Consider the following 18786-nt stretch of genomic DNA (forward strand, 5'->3'; position numbering starts at 1 on the left):
AATAAAAGAAACAGAGAAAATTCTTATTCTTAGGAGAAAATTAAATTAAGATAATAGGAAATGTTACCCTCATGTATTGAGTGTTGCAATACAACAACCAGCCATAAACCAACCAACCAGCTTCTTACTATAAGGTTACCTATGAGATGATTTTCTTGGGAGTGATTTCTTTCTCTTTGCATAACTAGAGAAAAACGTGTAGTTTACAAACAAAGAAATACTGAAAGTCTATATACTAACCTGGCCCAGTCCAGGCATACCTCCTCCAAGTCTAAGAAGTCTGTCCATATTTCTAGAAAACAGAAACAAAGGAAAACGTTCCTAAGCACCAAAGTGTTTACTCAATTGCTATCTATATAATTCACCTTCAGTCACTCAGTATGTCAAAAATATTGGTGGTAATTACAACACAACATCAGACTTCCTGTTAATTAACACCACATATTAATTCAAGAAGCTGTCTTCCATGCTAATTAACAGACCTTACTTTACTGCTTTGGTTTTGGGTTATCCCTGGTTTTAAAGACAAGCAATCTTAGCATACTTTCAAAACTTTGCTATCATTAAGTTAATTATATTTTCTCATTGTTATCTAATAAAGTACCTGAATGAGGAAAAAGTGCCTGAAATGCTTATCATATGTATGATTGAATTTCCTTCAATTTGTTGAGTGTACAAATAAAAATCCTCACTTTTAAATTAAATTTTAACATCCTCATTAGTAAGTTCTGTGCTAATTAACTTACAGCTTGTCAGTTATCATCAAAACTACATGTGAAAGACATTGTGAGCAGATTATGGATCTCTGAATTAGCATCAAAGGCTTTTTTAAAATGAACTCATTATACTAAAAGAAATATTATAAAGTAAACATTAAATGCATTAAGATAGTGTTCTAGAACCTACACAGATATTTTGCCTTATTTCAGATGTTGTGGAGATATACACCTTCTTCACTAAGGAAATTCAGCTATTCTCAATGATAATTTCAGAGTTAATCAATACAAAGATTAACTTAAGAGTATCAATCTGATTTGTTTTTTATATCTAGAATAACTACAGAAGACATTCTTAAAAGCTTGAAAAACTCAGAAGAAATCAAAGGAAAGAAATAGCAAGAGTATCACTATGACCTCAACTACACAAAAAAGTATAACCAAATGCTAGAAAACTAGTATCAGTGCAACTAAATGCTTTAAGAGTGACAATGAAGCATTTCTTCTACTTGAAAACTGCTACTGTGCCTTAAAATTCCTTTTCAAAGTTTATGCTTTAGATAATGGTTATTACTACAATTTGTATTCTAAATTAAATGCTAATGAATTAGTCATTTGTTCATACTGTTTTACTAGCTAGAACTGCTATATAAACTCAAAATTAATAATGTACTCATGATCATTACATTACAGCTTAATCATGTTTATTGATTCTGCTAACAATTTATTCCTAAATTTAACAATGTTAATATTGCAAACTTTATCCAAGTCCACATACAGAAAAATGCACAACTGACATAGCCATGGAATCTTCACAAAATATGAACATACTCCCATAACCACCACCTAGATAAAGAAAAAACATTATGGCCACCTAAGAACACCTCTCACGCTCCCCTTCCAGTCCCTACCACCGTGCAAAGACAGAATTTCAATTTGTGATAGCATGGATTAGTTCTGCTATTTTTGAATTTTATATAAACAATTTATAAAGAACTTTATATCAACAAGTCTGTGAGATTCACAATGGATAAATTCATTTTAAAAAATGAAAGGCACATAAGAAAACTTGCTAGTCCAGACAAAGTTTCTGCTTTATAACCTTAACACATTCTAAGAGCAGCATTTACCAACAGAATCTCCATCAAATTCTCATTAAAATTCCTCAACTCGAATATAGCATTCAATACATGGCACTTTTTAAAGGCTATAAATAGAGGGGCAAACCCAAATAGTTGAAAATATTAAAAATATTTCTCTAGAATGTATTACCAAAGGAAAAAAAAAATTCTTTTGGACCATTTCAAGCTTAAAGAACAAACAGAAAAAAACTAACATACAGTATACTACAGATATTATATATATTCCAGGCCAAAGTCGATTCCCAGCTGTGCTTAGTTTATCTATTCCCCCAGTGTTGTTTCTTATGACTTTACACAGACTCCAGATGCTGTGAATATACATGAGCAATGTGGGGAGCAGAGGGAAAGAAAATCTGGCAGGTCAAATTTGTGTTTTTAGTAAAATTAGATGTCTCAGCAAACAGGAAAAAATATTTAACAAACTAAAACATTTTAGATAACATAATGAGGTTTAATAAAAATACTAACATTTGGAAATGAATTATATCAATAAATGTTCTATATCACACTACTTTTTAAAAAAAGTTTATAGAAAGCAAATAAGAACAAAAGTGCTAGTTATCTAAATGACTTTCATGAGCTCTTAAATCTGGGTATTACATATTTATAATTTGATGTGTGTTTAAAAAATGATGTTTTCATAATATCTTTATATCATATCCTGAAAGAATAGGTAAAAGTATATACATTCTTAATTCTCACCTGGTCAGTGACTACAACTCTTGAGGTGTTAAGCTTCAATTCGTTGAGTTTGACAAATTTCTTCTTAATTCAAGCTCTTGCTTATACTGGCAGGTATAACTTTCCCCAATTTTTTTTTTTCTCTCACTCCTAAAAAAAGTAAATAAGATATAATTACTTTGAGACCTATGGAGGAAAATATGCCACGAGCTTTAAACAAAGCAAAATTCCTAAAAGCGAAATAGAAATCAAAACTGATTTTAATCACCATTTCCAGAAAATATGGAAAGAAATAACATCCCAGGAGGCTAAAGAGCAGAGGATTACCCCACATACAAATTTTGTTTTTAAGTTTCTTTTTTGAGCAGTTCTAAATACATGTAAGAATTGACATTTCATGACTTTTTTGAGCAGTTCAAAATTTTATGTAAGAATTGCCATGTCATGACACTTCATTGACATGTATTTCTAGAGGTGTTTCAAAGAACAAAGAGAAAATTTACTCACATTTTTAAACAGACCATTCTATTGTGCAATTACCATATAGTTCCATTGCACATTATTATAAATCCATAATACATTATGGAATCTTAGTGATGTTATTTTTCCTATATTTGAAAGTTTGCTATTTCACTATCATAGGAATTAGTTCCTCATGTCTTAGTCAATTATTCCCAACTACGGCAGAAAGACTAAAATAACAAGAAAATGAAAAAAATAAATAAAATAAAATAACAAGAAAATGGAAGAATAAGAATTACTCAAAATGATGCAATAGTGAAATACATTATTGCTATTGTTTCATCCTTCAGTTTTTATTGTGCTGCCCAAAGCCATTTCTCCACCTTTCAAGAAGATATAAAAGACTCTATAGAGACACAATCTCTGTAGTCTTTTAAGCTTTCATTTAAATACAGCTGAAAATTCAGAATTTTTTGTATTATATCCATAATGTCAAAGAGGAGAACTGACAGAGAAAAAGTTTCACAACAATTAGAGAAGGTGAATGTAAAGAAACAGGTAACAGCACTCTAGTCTCTAACAATAACAATAAAACTGATGGTATAAGCCAGGGTTTCTTCAGCACTGTTGACATTCAGAACCAAATTTTTTTTTGGTAGGGGACTGTCTTGTGCATTATAGGATGTCTGACAGAATCCCTGGCCTTTACTCATTAGATGCTGGTAGCACCCACCCAGTCATGATAATCGAAAATGTCCCCAGACATTGTCAAAGGTCTCCTGGAAGGGCAAAATCACTCCCAATTCAGAATCACTGATATAAACAAAATTTCAGACTATACATCTTCAGACAACAATACCCTACATTAATTTTCTCGAACTTAAGAACCAAGGAGTGCTGGAAACAGTTTGGGAGCTCTTCAAAAATTCAACAAAGGATTACCATATGACCGAGCAATTCTATTCCTAGATATATATCCAAAAGAATTAAACATAGGTATTCAAAATAAACACAAGTACATGCATGTTTACAGCATCATTATTCACAAGAGCCCAAAGACTGAAACAGCCCAAATGTCCACCAAAGGGTAAAAGGACAAAGCAAATTCCAGTATGAATATACATACAATGGAACATATGGAATATCATGCAGCTATAAAAAGAAATGTAGTACTGACACATGGGATAATGTGACTGAACCTCAAAACATTATGCTATGTAAAAGAAGACCTGCACAGAAGGTCACAAACTATGTGATTCCTTTCATATTAAATATCCCAAATACCTGAATCCATAGAAAAAGAATAAGGATTAGTGATTGCCAGAGGTTACAGGGAAGGAGTAACATGAAAAACTGCTTAACGGGTAAGGGATTTTACTTCAGAATAATGGAAATGTTTTGGAACTAGATAGAGGTGGTAGCTGCACAACACTTTGAATGTACTAAACCACAATGAACTGTTCACTTTGTTTTTTTTTGTTTTTTTTTTTTTTGTTTTTTTAAGATTCATTTATTTGGAAAAAGAGAGGGAGTGCAAGCACATGGATGCTTGTGAGTGGAGAGAGGGGTACAGGAGAGGGAGAGACAGAATCTTAAGCCGGCTTAAAGCTGAACAGGGAGCCTGTCAACCAGCTTGATCTCAAGACCCTGAGATCATGACCTGAGCTGAAACCAAGAGTTGGATGCTTAAACCAAATAAGCCCACCCTGGCGCCCCTGAACTATTCACTTTAAAATGGTTTATTTTGTTACCTGAATCTCACGACAAAAATTATTTGATAAGTGGATCAATGAGTGAACAATGTATTTCTAAGACTAAAAAAGAAATGTGTTCTCATCTAGGTGGGTATTCAACAAGGGCTGAATTACACACTATTTTACAACAAGAACTTGTTTTGCTACAGAGATATGTTAGTAACATATTCTTTTATCTTTTTTTTTTTTAAGATTTTATTTATTTATTTGACAGAGAGAAGGATCACAGGTAGGCAGAGAAAGAGGGGGAAGCAGGCTCCCTGCTGAGCAGAGAGCCCGATGCGGGGCTCGATCCCAGGACCTTGAGATCATGACCTGAGCCAAAAGCAGAGGCTTAACCCACTGAGCTACCCAGGCATCCCTATTCTTTTATCTTTTATGCTGTTAATGAAGTTCTTATGTGGACAAATGCTTAAGTGTCCACAAAGCAAAGCAAAAAGAAATAGATAGGGGCGCCTGGGTGGCTCAGTGGGTTAAGCGGCTGCCTTCGGCTCAGGTCATGATCTCGGAGTCCTGGGATCGAGTCCCGCATCGGGCTCTCTGCTCAGCGGGAGCCTGCTTCTCTCTCTCTCTCTCTGCCTGCCTCTCCATCTACTTGTGATTTCTCTCTGTCAATCTACTTGTGATTTCTCTCTGTCAAATAAATAAATAAAAATCTTTAAAAAAAAAAAAGAAAGAAATAGATAATGTAGAAGTGAAAAATAATCACTGGACTAGATCTAACTAGTGTTTATAAATCTAAAAGAAAAAAATGTTTTGCAAGCAGAGATGACAGCCAAGGTCTCTCCAATAAAATTATGAGCTATCTAGGATTCCAAAAGTATTACAATGGGAAGTGAAAAAGTTCTGGAGATGGATGGTGGTGATGGATGCACATGAGTGTACTTAATGCCACTGAACTGTACCTCTAAAAATGGTTAAAATGGTAAGTTTTATGTTATGTATCTCTTATATCCGGGTTAAGAGCTGTGACTCTGCAGTACAAGTGACAGGATTCAAATTCCATCTCTAATACATATTAGCTGTGTGTCCTTGGGTCAGTTACTTTCCTGAGCCTGTTTCTTCATCTGCAAAATAGGGATAATGACAGCATCCACCTTATACAGTTGTTCAGAAAATTAAAGATGACAGTGGACATAACCTAGATTTAACATAATGCTTGGTGTACAGTAAGTGAACAATGGGTGTTGGCTGTTATCAGCACCACCCTCCTTAGCAAAGCTACAGTTCATACAACACAGATTCTTCTTCCTACATAGTTTGCCACTTCATGAAATTTCAAAACAGTAGGCACATTTTGCAGTACTAAATGAATTATATTGGAGGAGGGACTTGTGTTTTGCAGAATTTAGCAAGAGTTCATAAAATTAAAAGTGTTACACTATAATAAGAAAGACAATACTTCCAATTCTTAGAAATAAAAGCCACACATAACACCTCTAGATTTTTTTTTTTAAGACTTTATTTATTTATTTGACAGAGAGCGAGAGAGGGAACATGAACAGGGGGAGTGGGAGAGGGAGAAGCAGGCCTCCCTCTGAGCAGGAAGCCTGACTCAGGCCTGGATCCCAGGATTCTGAGATTGTGACCTGAGATGAAGGCAGATGCTTAATGACTAAAGCAATGGCTTAAAGACCTAAAGCAAGCTTTTACACCTATTGAAAAAGAGAGGACTCCAGAGATTATCATGCTATGATTAACTTTACTGATAATGTTATCAGATAGGGGCACTGGAGTGGCTCAGTCAGGTTAAGCGTCTGTCTGCCTTTGGCTCAGGTCCTGATCCCAGAATCTCACATCTGGCTCCCTGCCCAGCAGGGAATATGTTTTTCCCTTTGCCCCCCACCCCCTCTTGTGCTTGCTCACTCTCTCTCTCAAGTAAATAAAATATTTTTAAAAATTTATCAGATAATATGAATAAAATATTTAACTGTAACTAATATGCCATGCACAGAGTAATCTTTAGAATCCTAACTGGTAAAAACAGTATGAAATAAGCATTGGTACTTTCAAAAGATTGTACATCAAAAAGTTGATGATCTTCCACTTTTTCATCTCCTACTGAGTTAATATCTAGTTAAAACCTGACACAGTTAGATTGTGTTCATGTTGGAAATAAATCAATTCTCAAATACTTATAGAAAATGTATGGAACCATGAATAACTTAAAAAAACAGAATCTTCAAAATTAATTTAATCTAGATTTAGAATGTGGCAATTTTTTTTTTTAACTTTTCAACCTGTTCACAAGGGACACTGTTGTTCCAGTAATTCATAAAACTCAAACAAAATCATGAAACTCTCAGCTGTTCGAGGTTATCACTGTTTTTCTTAGCTCAACATGTACTCCCCAACCCATGCTGCAGTTCCATATTACTTCTCAGACTGATGCTAAATCCTTTCTGTATTCCAGATCTCACTGTATTTCTAATTCCACTGCTTTCTGAATTGTGGAAAGTATTACAGACTTCTTTGACTTTCTTAAGGGCTTTCTTCAATGGAAGAAATAGAGTCAACATTAAATTTAATCATATAAATACGATTTTGAAAGCAAGATTTTTTCCAGTTTAGAACAGTGAAGATGGAACTACCACAACATCTTTTTTTGTGCTGTTTCCTAATTACAACATTCAATTTAACATTCATTAAATACAAGGTTCCCCCTTTATCCAAAAGCAGAGTGTTCCTATTAAAACTTTCCTGAGTGGAAATGGCATAAATCAAAGAAACAATTAACATTTTGTAAAAATGAAAATCCTCTTCAGACTTCTTTCTGTTAGCAAAAAACAGGCATAATGTAGGCCTTCTATAAAAGTGAAGTGGGGTAAAGCTAACTTTCAGACAGTAGGAGAAACCTGCACCATTTCGCACATAATAAGGTGATACAGAAATAGAGCCATTAAGAAACAGTGATTTTCACTGAAAGAATTTATAGTCTATTTGGGGAGGCATGATATAAATTCATGAAAAATATATAAAGTGAAAGGAAGCAGTGTAGAGCCAGAAAGGCTGTGAAGGCAATCAGACCTTGACTGGAATCTGAGCTTCAAAACCTATCTCCAGGAGCACATGAGTGGCTCAGTCAGTTAAGCGTCTGACTTCAGCTCAGGTCATGATCTTGAGGTCCTGGGATGGAGCCTCCATTGGGCGCCTCACTCAGTGGGGAGTTTGCTTCTCTCTCTCCCTGTGTGCCCCACCAGCCCGTTCGTGCTCTCTCTCTCTCTCTCAAATAAATACAGTCTTTAAAAAACGAGCAAATTGGATGCCTGGGTGGCTCAGTTGGTTAAACATCTGCCTCCAGCTCAGGTCATGATCTCAGGGTCCTGGGATGGAGTCCCTCATCGAGTTCCCTGATCCATGAGTTGCCTGCTTCTCCCTCTGCTCCTCTCCCTGCTTGTGTTATCTCGTTCCCTCTCTCTCTCTCTGACAAATAAATAAATCAAACCTTTAAAAAAAAAAAAAAAGGCAAGCAAACCTACTCTCTGTATGATCTGGAAAAAAATACCTTCTTCTAGAATCTAGATTTCATCTATAAAATGGGGATAATACCTACCTTGCAAGTCAGTGGTAAGATAAAATACAAAGCACCTAATACAGTGCCTGGAACATTTGTAAGGTACTCAATAACTGTTGTTACTATTATTGCTATCATCACAGAACCAGAAGCTATTATGTAATACAATTCTCATTTTACAGATGGAGATGCCAATATATCACAAAGCAGGATATGATTATCAAATGAGTGCAACAAACTGGCTATATGACAAGCTCACGAGTAATAAATCCCATGAACGTCCACATGACTTTCACAAGTGGACAGTAAATTATGAAATGAATACTACTATAAAATGAAAAACAAAAACACAATTGCCTTTTGTTCCTGATACTCAAACAGGAGTTCTAAACCTATATACTAAACATAAGATTTACATGACAAGCATAAAAATAAAATAAACCCAGGTTAAAATGCAGCTTTACAATTAGAACAGCAAAATATTATTTACCAAGCACTTCGGGGGTGGGGTAGGGGGGGATAATATTCCAAAATCAACAGGTGAGGCTTCATTGAAAGATGACTTCAAAACTTTCTTCTGTGGGCCAGAAGTAATTATGTTCTGGAGCAAATTCAAGACAATATTCAGGCCTTTCACTAAATATCACTTCACTAAACACAACTAGTTAATTCTAAACTGCTGTATCTTAATCTTTCCAAACGCGCAGTTACTCATTAAATTTAAATTTTTTAAAACATATAAGCTTTAAATGAGCCAGCTGCTACCCTTCCAAGACAAAACATGAAAAGCACCACTGTCTTAATCATTTCCACTAAAGCTGTATTCTGTTCTGTTTTGTTCTTTCAACATTACCAGTGACTGTCTTCTGGCTTTACACATAATCAACAACGTAGTAGCACTAAAAACATATTTTTGTGGGCAGTAAAAAATAATAATAATAATAATAATAATAATAATTTTCACCCTAGAACTGCATTTCTGTGTTAATTTTTAAGGCTTCTTCCCTGCCTTAAAATTTCCCATGAATCTTTACCAACTTTTAGTTACCATTTTTAATTTCAAATATTTTTCATTCAGTCACTAGATTTATATTCAAACTCTTCCGAAAAGTTTGCGTTTTGTGTTCTTTTGACAGAGACAAAGTAAGTCCCCAGGAAAATTAAGTTTCAAGAGGTAACACAGAGCAGCAGATTACTACTTTATTGAACACAGGAAATATTACCTATTCACAACAACTACACAATTAAGACAAACTGAAAGTAAGTTAAAAGGCACCGCAGAAAAACCACACTTTGAAGAGTTTCAAGGTTAAAAAACCAGGGCATCTCTGGGGTTTTTTTTTTGTTTGTTTGTTTTTAAAGGGAATTGAAATCTTAACACTAAGAAAAAGGGTCAGGCCTATGGGAAGGACAGGTGATAAAACAACCATGCCTTCAACGGGAAAGTTGTATTTATTCTCTCTCCCTTGTTTCCTCTGCTGCTTTGAAGTTTTTCAACACGGGAATAACTATCAATAGACACACACACACGTACACACACAGGCCACAGACAAGGGTTCTCCTGGTATAGGGAGAAGAGGGCTCCCGAGATGCGCTTAAATTCAGCAAAGCAGAAACGCCTGGAAGAGGAGACCACATCCAGACCTAGCTTACAAGACACCCGAGTAACCCGCGAGGAGGACGCAGAAGCCTGAGCTCCTCCCTCAGGGCCCAGGCCTCCAGTGGCAACTCCGCCGGGCAACGTGACTCAGGAAAGCGCGGGGCTGGCGGCGGCCTAGCACGGCTGTCTCCGCGGACCTGCCGGGCCTGCCTTCCCTGTCTTACCTGAAGGCCGGGGGGGTCGGCCAGCCGCGGTCTGGGCTATCGTCTTCCACCTGCGGTGACGCGAAGGCAGCGGAGGCGGCAGCGGCGGCAGCGGCGGCTCAGACTCCACGGGGCTCTGGCTCCGCGAACCGGCGATGAATCAGCCCGATTCCATTCAAAAGAGTCGCCCGGGCCTCCGCGGCGAAGCACTTCCGGGTTCACTGCTCTTCCTCGGCTTCCGTTCCCCCGACGGCCAATTGGAGACGGCTCGGGAGTCCGGCGGGCGTCCCGGGAGGAGTGCGACAGACGGTCGGCGCGGGCCGCGGGGCTTCTCCAGTCTGGGCTGGGAGGGCGGGACGGAAGTTAGCGCCAGGGCCGCTCCCGCCCCTCAGACATCCTCCCTTTCCCCCCGCCCCCCCTTCTCCCCTCTGCGAATCCAGGCCTCACTCGAGATCTGCGACGCCGGCCAGCTAGCCCGAGCCTGGAGGTGACCGGGTAGGAAATGGAACAGCGGGAACGCTGAAACGAGAACCCTGTTCGTTTGGGTGTTCCCCGCCGTCCCACTCAAAAACTGAAAGGTTCGTTTGAACTCAACTTGGTCGTCTGAGAGGCAGAAAAGGAAGAGGTGTAAAAAGAGGGGAAACAGGTCAGAGCTTCTCTTCCACAGCGCAGTCCGCCCACCTCCTTGATTTCTCCGCTTTCCAGGAATTGCATTTCAAAGAAACCAACGTTTCCCAAATGTTAAAACCAATCATTTTAGGCCCAATTTAATTTACAGGGCTTAAAGAAAAATCATCACTCACACTTCTCCAAATAATTAGCGTCAACAACGTTTTTTTACCCATTATCCGCTCTGGGCTAGGTTTTCAGAGGGCAAAACCACCCAAGAAATGATTGATGATCGACAAATTTTTATTGTATTTAGGCACAGGCTCTCTTTAGGGTGACAGAGTTCCTCTTACTTTGTCAAATATGTTCCAAATAATAAGCACCTTTAAAGCATTCCTAAATAAGCGTAGTGATGAATCTTCTGGATGGAGGGGAAGGACGGATTACAGCATCTGAATCCAAAGCTATCTGGAGCATAGTCACACAGAATTTCCCTCTTAAAGATACCTCATTTCTATTAAAAAAAAAAAATCAGTTATTATAACCATAGGTAATGCTATATTTGGATCAGCATCTTTCTGTGTCCACCCAAACCTATGCCTCTTGTTTGCTTTTTTTGGTGAATGACCCCATCCTTCAGCTAGTTTCCCTACTCAGATCCGAGAATAGACATATTCTCTCCTAGTCACCTCCCAATAAATCACCCTAAAAATCATGAAGTGTCTAATCTGTAAGAGAGCTTTTCCAACCAGTCCCCTTTCTCCATTCCCTCTACTCCAGTCTTAACTCAAGTCTTCCTCACTTTTTTCCTAGAACACCCCAATAATCTTAAACTCCTTACCTCCAGTTGTCCCCCTTAAATCCATGCTCCTTTAGTAGCAAAGATTTTTTTTCAGCTACACAAATAAAGTCATGCTTCTTCTTTGCTAAAAATTTCACCAGTAACTCCCCCTAACAAATAACAGAAAGGTCAAAAATCTCTTAATTTTGCTCAGAACACCCTTGCTTCCAGCCACCCTAAAGTATTTAGCTAGGGAATGAGATGTCCATAGGAACTTTGAAAAACTAAGACATTCCTGGGAATCTAGAGGGTAATATGCATGCTTAGGGGCATATGCATATCTAGGGCTGTATAGATGCTCAGGAAAGACCTGAGAAGGTCCCAAGTTCTCCCCTCTCTCTGACCCTGAGGCTCTACACAAACAAGAAGTGAAAACCAATATAGACATGTAAACTTGCTGCTTGAGTGTTGAAGGTGTGTCCCAATACACATATTAAGCTCCTTGGCGAAGACTGGGAGATTCACTATTTGATGATATCTAAGGAAATCTTTGTCCAGTCATCAAATGACTGCTAAGCTGAGCAAAGACTTCACTGGTCACACAACAAAAAATATAGACTTTAAGGAATGCATTCAAAAAGTCATTAAACCAACATCCACTATAACAAACAGAAACAATAAAAACCCTGGGAACAGATGAGAGTCTGATTTCCAGAGTTGCCACATTATATTATTTGAAATGTCCAGTTTTCTTGACAGTTACTCCAGGGATTACAATTACCAAGTTATAATACTATAGTTCAGATTAATACCAATTTTACTTTAAAAGTATGCAAAACCTTTACTACTCTATAGGTTTATTCCCTCCACTCTCTCTTGAGCTATTATTGTGATACAAATTACATCTTTATACATAATATGCCAACACAGAATTCTTATCACTTTATGCAATTATTATCACTTTATCCAAAATAAAATATGGTTTTTAAAGCACAATACACACAAAGAAATAACTTATGGCCTATACATAGTGGAAAAGGCAATTAATAGAAACTCTCCCTGAGGAAGTCCCTATGTCTAACTTATACATAAAGACTTTATATAAGATATTTTAGATATATTCACAAAGCTAAAGGAAACCCTGTCTAAAGAACTAGAGGAAACTATGAGGAGAGTTTCTTACTAAATAGATAAAATCGGGCGCCTGGGTGGCTCAGTGGGTTAAGCCGCTGCCTTCAGATCAGGTCATGATCTCGGGGTCCTGGGATCGAGTCCCGCATCGGGCTCTCTGCTCAGCAGGGAGCCTGCTTCCCTCTCTCTCTCTCTCTGCCTGCCTCTCCATCTACTTGTGATTTCTCTCTGTCAAATAAAAAATAAATAAATAGATAGATAGATAAAATCAATAAAGGGAAGTTATTTAAAAAACAAAAATTCTAGAGATAAAGAGTATAACTGATGTGATACATTCATTAGAGGGGCTCAATAGTAGATCTGAGCAGAGGAAGAAAGAATAAATTTGAATACAGATTAGTTGAGGTGATCAAGTTTGGGGAACAAATAGAAAAGAAAATAAAGAAACATGAATAGAGTCACAGAAGTCTGTAGAACACAATCAGGCATACCAACATATATATAGTGGAAGTCTTAGAGAGGAAAAAGAGAAAAGGCAGAACTCTTGAGGAAATACAAGTCAAAAACTTTCCAAATTTGATGAAAAATGTTAATCTGCACAGCAAGATTAATTCCAAATTGAATAAACTCAAGGAATCCACACCTGGACACTTTATAATCAACCTACTGAAAGCCAAAATCAAAAGCAAGGAGAGATTCTTGAAAGTGTCAAGAAAGTCACTCATTACATAATTCTCAATAAAATTAACAACCAAAGCTATGGAAGCAGAGAGCAGTGGCATGACATGTTCAAAATACTGAAGGAAAAAACCATCAACCAAGAATTCTATATCCAGGGAAACTATCCTTCAAAAATGAAGGATAAATTAATATATTTCCAAAATACATGTATAAACAAAAATAGAATTCATTGCAGGAAATGTACCCTGCAAGAGATACTTGTCCTTCAGGTTAAAATAAAAGGACACTAGACAATAACACAAATTCACATGAAGAAATAGAGGACACTTGTAAAACTGCATAAGTAAACAGAAAAGACAGTATAAATGTATTATTTGTAACTCTTCTTTTTCTATTTGACTTAAAAGACAATTGCATAAAGTGATAATAATTCTGTGTTGGCATATTATGTATAAAGATGTAATTTGTATCACAATAATAGCTCAAGAGAGAGTGGAGGGAATAAACCTATAGAGTAGTAAAGGTTTTGCATACTTTTAAAGTAAAATTGGTATTAATCTGAACTACAGTATTATAACTTGGTAATTTAATCCCTGGAGTAACTGTTAAGAAAATAATCAGAAAATGTATAATAAAAGAAATGACAAGGGAATTAAAATGGTACACTAGAATATATATATGTATATGTGTGTATATATATATATATATATATATATATATATATATATATATATCTGAAAGGCAACAGTAATAATGGAATAGAACAACAACAGAAGCCACAACATATGACATAAAGAAAGAGCAAAATGTCAGGTGTAGATACTACCTTATCGGTAATTATATTAAATATAAATGGATTAAACATCCTGATTAAAAGACAAAGATCTGCAGAAAGATTTAAAAAATACAACTATCTACAGTCCACAAGAGACACAATTTAAAGATTTATTTATTTGACAGAGAGATTTATTTATTTGACAGAGCAAGCACAAGAAGGGAAAGTGGCAGGCAGTGGAGAAGCAGGCTCCCCATTGTGCAAGGAGTCTGAGGTGGGGCTCAATCCCAGAACTCCAGGATCATGACCTGAGCCAAAGGCAGCTGCTTAACTGACTGAACCACCCAGGTACCCCCACAAGAGACACCAAAGACACCAAAAATTTAGATTCAAAGACACCAAAAAATTTGGAACTAAAAAGATGAAAAACACATACATATATAATATGTGAACAGTAGCTAAAACAGTATAACCACTTTGGACATTTTTCTGCTATTTTTTATTTTTATTTTTTGGTTCTATTTTTTAAATAAAGTTAAAAATAGAGCTACCATTTGACCTAACAACTATACTGTATATATTTACCAAAAATAAATCAAAACATATGTCCACACCAAGATTTGAATGTGATAGTTTACAGCATTTTAATTAATCATAGTTCTAAACTGGAAATAATCCAAATGTTTCCCAACTGGTAAATGGATAAAGTGTGATATGTCCTTACAGTACTATAATACTCAGCAGTAAAAATGAAACTAATGACATGTGGAACAACATTGATTACCTTCAGAAGCACCATGCTGAGCAAAAGAAGTGAGACACAAAAGAGTGCATGCTGTGTAATATTATTTTAACAAAACTGAACAAATGAAATCAAATATATAGTGACAGAAAACAGATCTGTGGTTATCTTGGGGGCTTGAAGTGGAGTTGGGTGGAAGAACTGATTTCATGGAGTAAAAAAACTTTTTAGGTTGTTAGAAATGTTCTATATTTTTTGTGTGATTGTGGTTTGTCAAAACTCATCAACTAGTACACTTAAAATGGGTACATTTTATTGTATATTATTTATACTACCATAAAGTTGACTTAAAAGAGGAAAACATCCTCAAATTTGTTATTGTATTCCTTTCCTTAGTTATACCAAAGTATTATGTAGCTAAATCATGTTGTTTTATGTCTCAGAATAGTCCAACCTATTGTTTCTCCTATCTGAAATGTCCTTCCTCCCATCTGCTATCCTCACAGTCCACCCCATCTTTTTGGAGAGTGGTTGGTTAATACTAGTCATGTATCTTACCCTACAATCCTACTCTATAATCTCTTTTTTTACTTGTCTGCCTTCCCATCTAAACCTTAAACTTCTTCAGAGCAGAGAACATGGTCTGGCCATAAATTGGTACTAAAAATTATCGTTGACTATTGAAGTATTACTTGTCCAAGTACTTTGCTTCCTGATTATACTAAAAATAGCAGAAACATTTTAAATCCGGATACAGCTCCTCTTGAAATAATGAATTCTTTAAAAATTAACAACCACATTTATAGAATTTAAAAGGCCAGATATCTGATACAAATACTTCATGCTAATGTTTAAAGAATTCATTGTTTGAATTAGTCCCAATGTGGCTTTGGAGAACACTACAGTACACAGAATTGTTAAATGTTTGATGTTTCCTAAAATGATACATTGCCAAAAGTCCACATTATTAAATATGTAATATACATTGTGTCAAAGAAACTTTCCTACTCATTTGGTATCTTCTGAACCTGAAAGGTTTGAAAAGTGAATGATTAACTCTGGCTAGTAGTGGTACTACATAGCTGTTCAAAATGCATCATCCTTATTACAAAAATTTCTTCCTATTTGTAAAGAGCACTATATACATATAGATATACATATACATATAATTCCTTTCATATACAGAGTCTGATCATGTATCTAATAAGAAATTTTAACAGTAAATTTTCAGATAACCCAGCTTTATAATTATGAATATCAGAAAAGGGCTGTTGCCATTTGAATTTCAAAGAAATGTTTGGGAAAAATTTAGAAACACATTGTTTTCTGCTCAAAATTTAAGATCCATTTTAATTGTTATACCTAATTATAGTTTTTGAGTTACGCAGCTTTTGAGTATTATAAATAAATATAGATCTAGCACAAGAAAAAGGAAAAATAGGAAAATATTTACTTTTAAAGTACAGTGAATTAATTTAATGTATAAGGCCAATAAAATAATTGTTACTTCTGCCAGATGGTATTTTACATTTCGATAAAAAGATATATTCTTAATCATATATGTCAAGGAAAAGCGACCATATGTTGTTAAACACTTCCAATTTGTCATTTAATTTAAAAGGCACTACTGATGTTGCCATAAATTTTTTTGGTGATGTGGCCTAAGTATCATTGATGTCAATAAAATTTAATCTTCTCAAGTAATTTCCATATTTCTCTTTGTCTAGAATAATTCAACAAAGAATTTTCTTAGCATCTATAAAGAAAGGACACCATAAAGGGGATAAATCAGAATTCGGAGTCTATACTCAAGTTACCACTGGGTATGAAGTATGATCTTTGTTTTCAAGAAACCTCTAAAATTCAATTTAGTATATTCTAGCAAAATAAATAAAAAGAATAACTCAAATGATTCCAAATTGATGTATCCTCAATTTAAAAATTCAATATATTTGTACAGAAAAAGAAAGATAGTGATTATTTATATTACAAAGTAATTTTGCACATTACAAAAGGGTTTCTAATGAAAGGTACTTTACAGAAGACAGAGAAAATAGATTCAATCTCTAATGGAAAAAGGAAACTGATATTAGATGATTATTAAAGGTTTGTATAACTTTGTTTCCTCTGCCTTTTTGAAAAGGGAATTTGTTGGTTCCTCTTGCTATTTTCCACCTATTTCTCTTTTCACTCTATAGGGCTTTATGTAGGATTTTACTCAGGCTTAAAGTTTGAATTACTGGGGTGCCTGCATGGCTCAGTCAGTTAGGTATCCAACTCCTGATTTTGGCTCAGATCCTGGTCTTGAGGTCAGAGGATTGAGCCCACATTGGGTTCCATACTCACCAAGGAGTCTGCTTCTCTCTTTCTCTTTTTTTTTCCTCTTTCTCTACTCTGCCCCTCCCCCCCTAAAATAAATAAAACTTTTGTAAAAATAAAGTTTTAATTACTATGTCCTTTCTGGAGACTTGCAGATTTCTGACATCTGTGCCTATCTCTTCTCTGGCTTTTTCATTGTTGTATGGCTGTATTACTATTGATGCATTCCCCAGTTGATGGACATTTGGGTTTCCAGTTTTTTGTTATTACAAACAATATTGCTATAAATATTCTCTGTTTTCCATGCCTATTTGACCAAGAGATTCTCAACTATATATACCTAGAAGTAAATGACTGGGTTCTAAGGCAAGCATGTTGTCAGTTTCAATAGATAATACCAAACTGGGGGTGCCAGCGTGGTTCAGTGGGTTAAAGACTCTGCCTTCAGCTCAGGTCATGATTTCAGGGTCCTGGGATCGAGCCCCGCATCAGGCTCTCTGCTCAGCACGGAGCCTGCTTCCTCCCCACCCCCCCCCTCTCTGCCTGCCTCTCTGCCTACTTGTGATCTCTGTCTGTCAAATAAATAAAATCTTTAAAAAAAAAAAGATAATACCGAACTGTATTCCAATATAATCTTCAAACTTTCTTATCGCTTTTCATTATCACCAACATATAATTTTGTAGACTTTTAAAAAATTAACATATAATGTATTATTTGTTTCAGGGGTATAGGTCTGTGAATCATCAGGCTTACACATTTCATAGCTCTCACCATAGCACATACCCTCCCCAATGCACATAACCCAGCCACCCTATCCCTCTAACTCCCTCCCCTCCAGCAACCCTCTGTTTCCCCGAGATTAAGGATCTCTTATAGTTTGTCTCCCTCTCTGGTCCCATCTTGTTTCATTTTTCCCGCCCTCCCCCCCCCCACTAATTTTGTTAGACTTCTTAATTTTCACCAATCTAATGAGAAAAAATAATATATTGTCTTGCTTTAATTCGCATGTTCCTGATCACTAATAGGTTGAACATCTTTCATATGTTTGTTTGCTGGCCATTTACATTTTCTCTTTTCCGAAATGTCAATTCATGACTTTGGCACATTCTTTTTTTTTTTTTTTTTTTTTTTGACAGACCACAAGTAGGCAGAAAGGCAGGCAGAGAGAGAGAGAAGGAAGCAGGCTCCCTGCCAAGCAGAGAGCCTGATGTGGGGCTCAATCCCAGGACCCTGAGACCATGACCTGAACCGAAGACAGAGGCTTTAACCCACTGAGCCACCTAGGCGCCCCTGGCACATTCTTTACTATGGTGCTATATATCCTTTTTTGCATATTTTCAAACTCCTGATTTTGCACTTCAGTTAAATGAAACCCAAAGAGTATATATCACATGGGAAAGGTGATGTTGTTTGTAGCAGAGTCAAAATTCATAGTAACTACTGATTTTTTTTTTTTTTTTTTGTGGAAAAGCAACTCATGTGCAACTAATGTCATTTTCTTCTATGTTATAGTTTTATTGTTCTCAAGTGGAAAGAAATATATTAAAGGGGCGCCTGGGTGGCTCAGTGGGTTAAGCCTCTGCGGTCAGCTCAGGTCATGATCTCAGGGTCCTGGGATCAAGTTCTGCATTGGGCTCTCTGCTAGACAGGGAGCCTGCTTCCCCCCTCTCTCTGC

At 36.3% G+C, this 18786-nt stretch overlaps 1 protein-coding gene across 1 annotated transcript in view; it reads right to left on the bottom strand.

Annotated features, from left to right (window-relative positions):
- The window catches only part of PSMD14 (proteasome 26S subunit, non-ATPase 14), a 102292-nt gene extending 91877 nt beyond the window's left edge, over positions 1–10415 (bottom strand). Inside the window, exons 1-3 of the mRNA XM_082691291.1 lie at positions 10094–10415; positions 2561–2689; positions 241–292 (exon numbers count right to left, since the gene is read on the bottom strand). Coding sequence (XP_082547417.1) covers positions 241–288 — 48 coding nt within the window. The 5' untranslated portion in view covers positions 289–292; positions 2561–2689; positions 10094–10415. The remainder of the gene's footprint in view (positions 1–240; positions 293–2560; positions 2690–10093) is intronic.
- Between the last annotated feature and the right edge of the window lie 8371 nt (positions 10416–18786).

The sequence above is a fragment of the Mustela nivalis genome, assembly GCF_964662115.1.
Source record: "Mustela nivalis genome assembly, chromosome: 11".
Lineage (NCBI taxonomy): Eukaryota > Metazoa > Chordata > Mammalia > Carnivora > Mustelidae > Mustela > Mustela nivalis.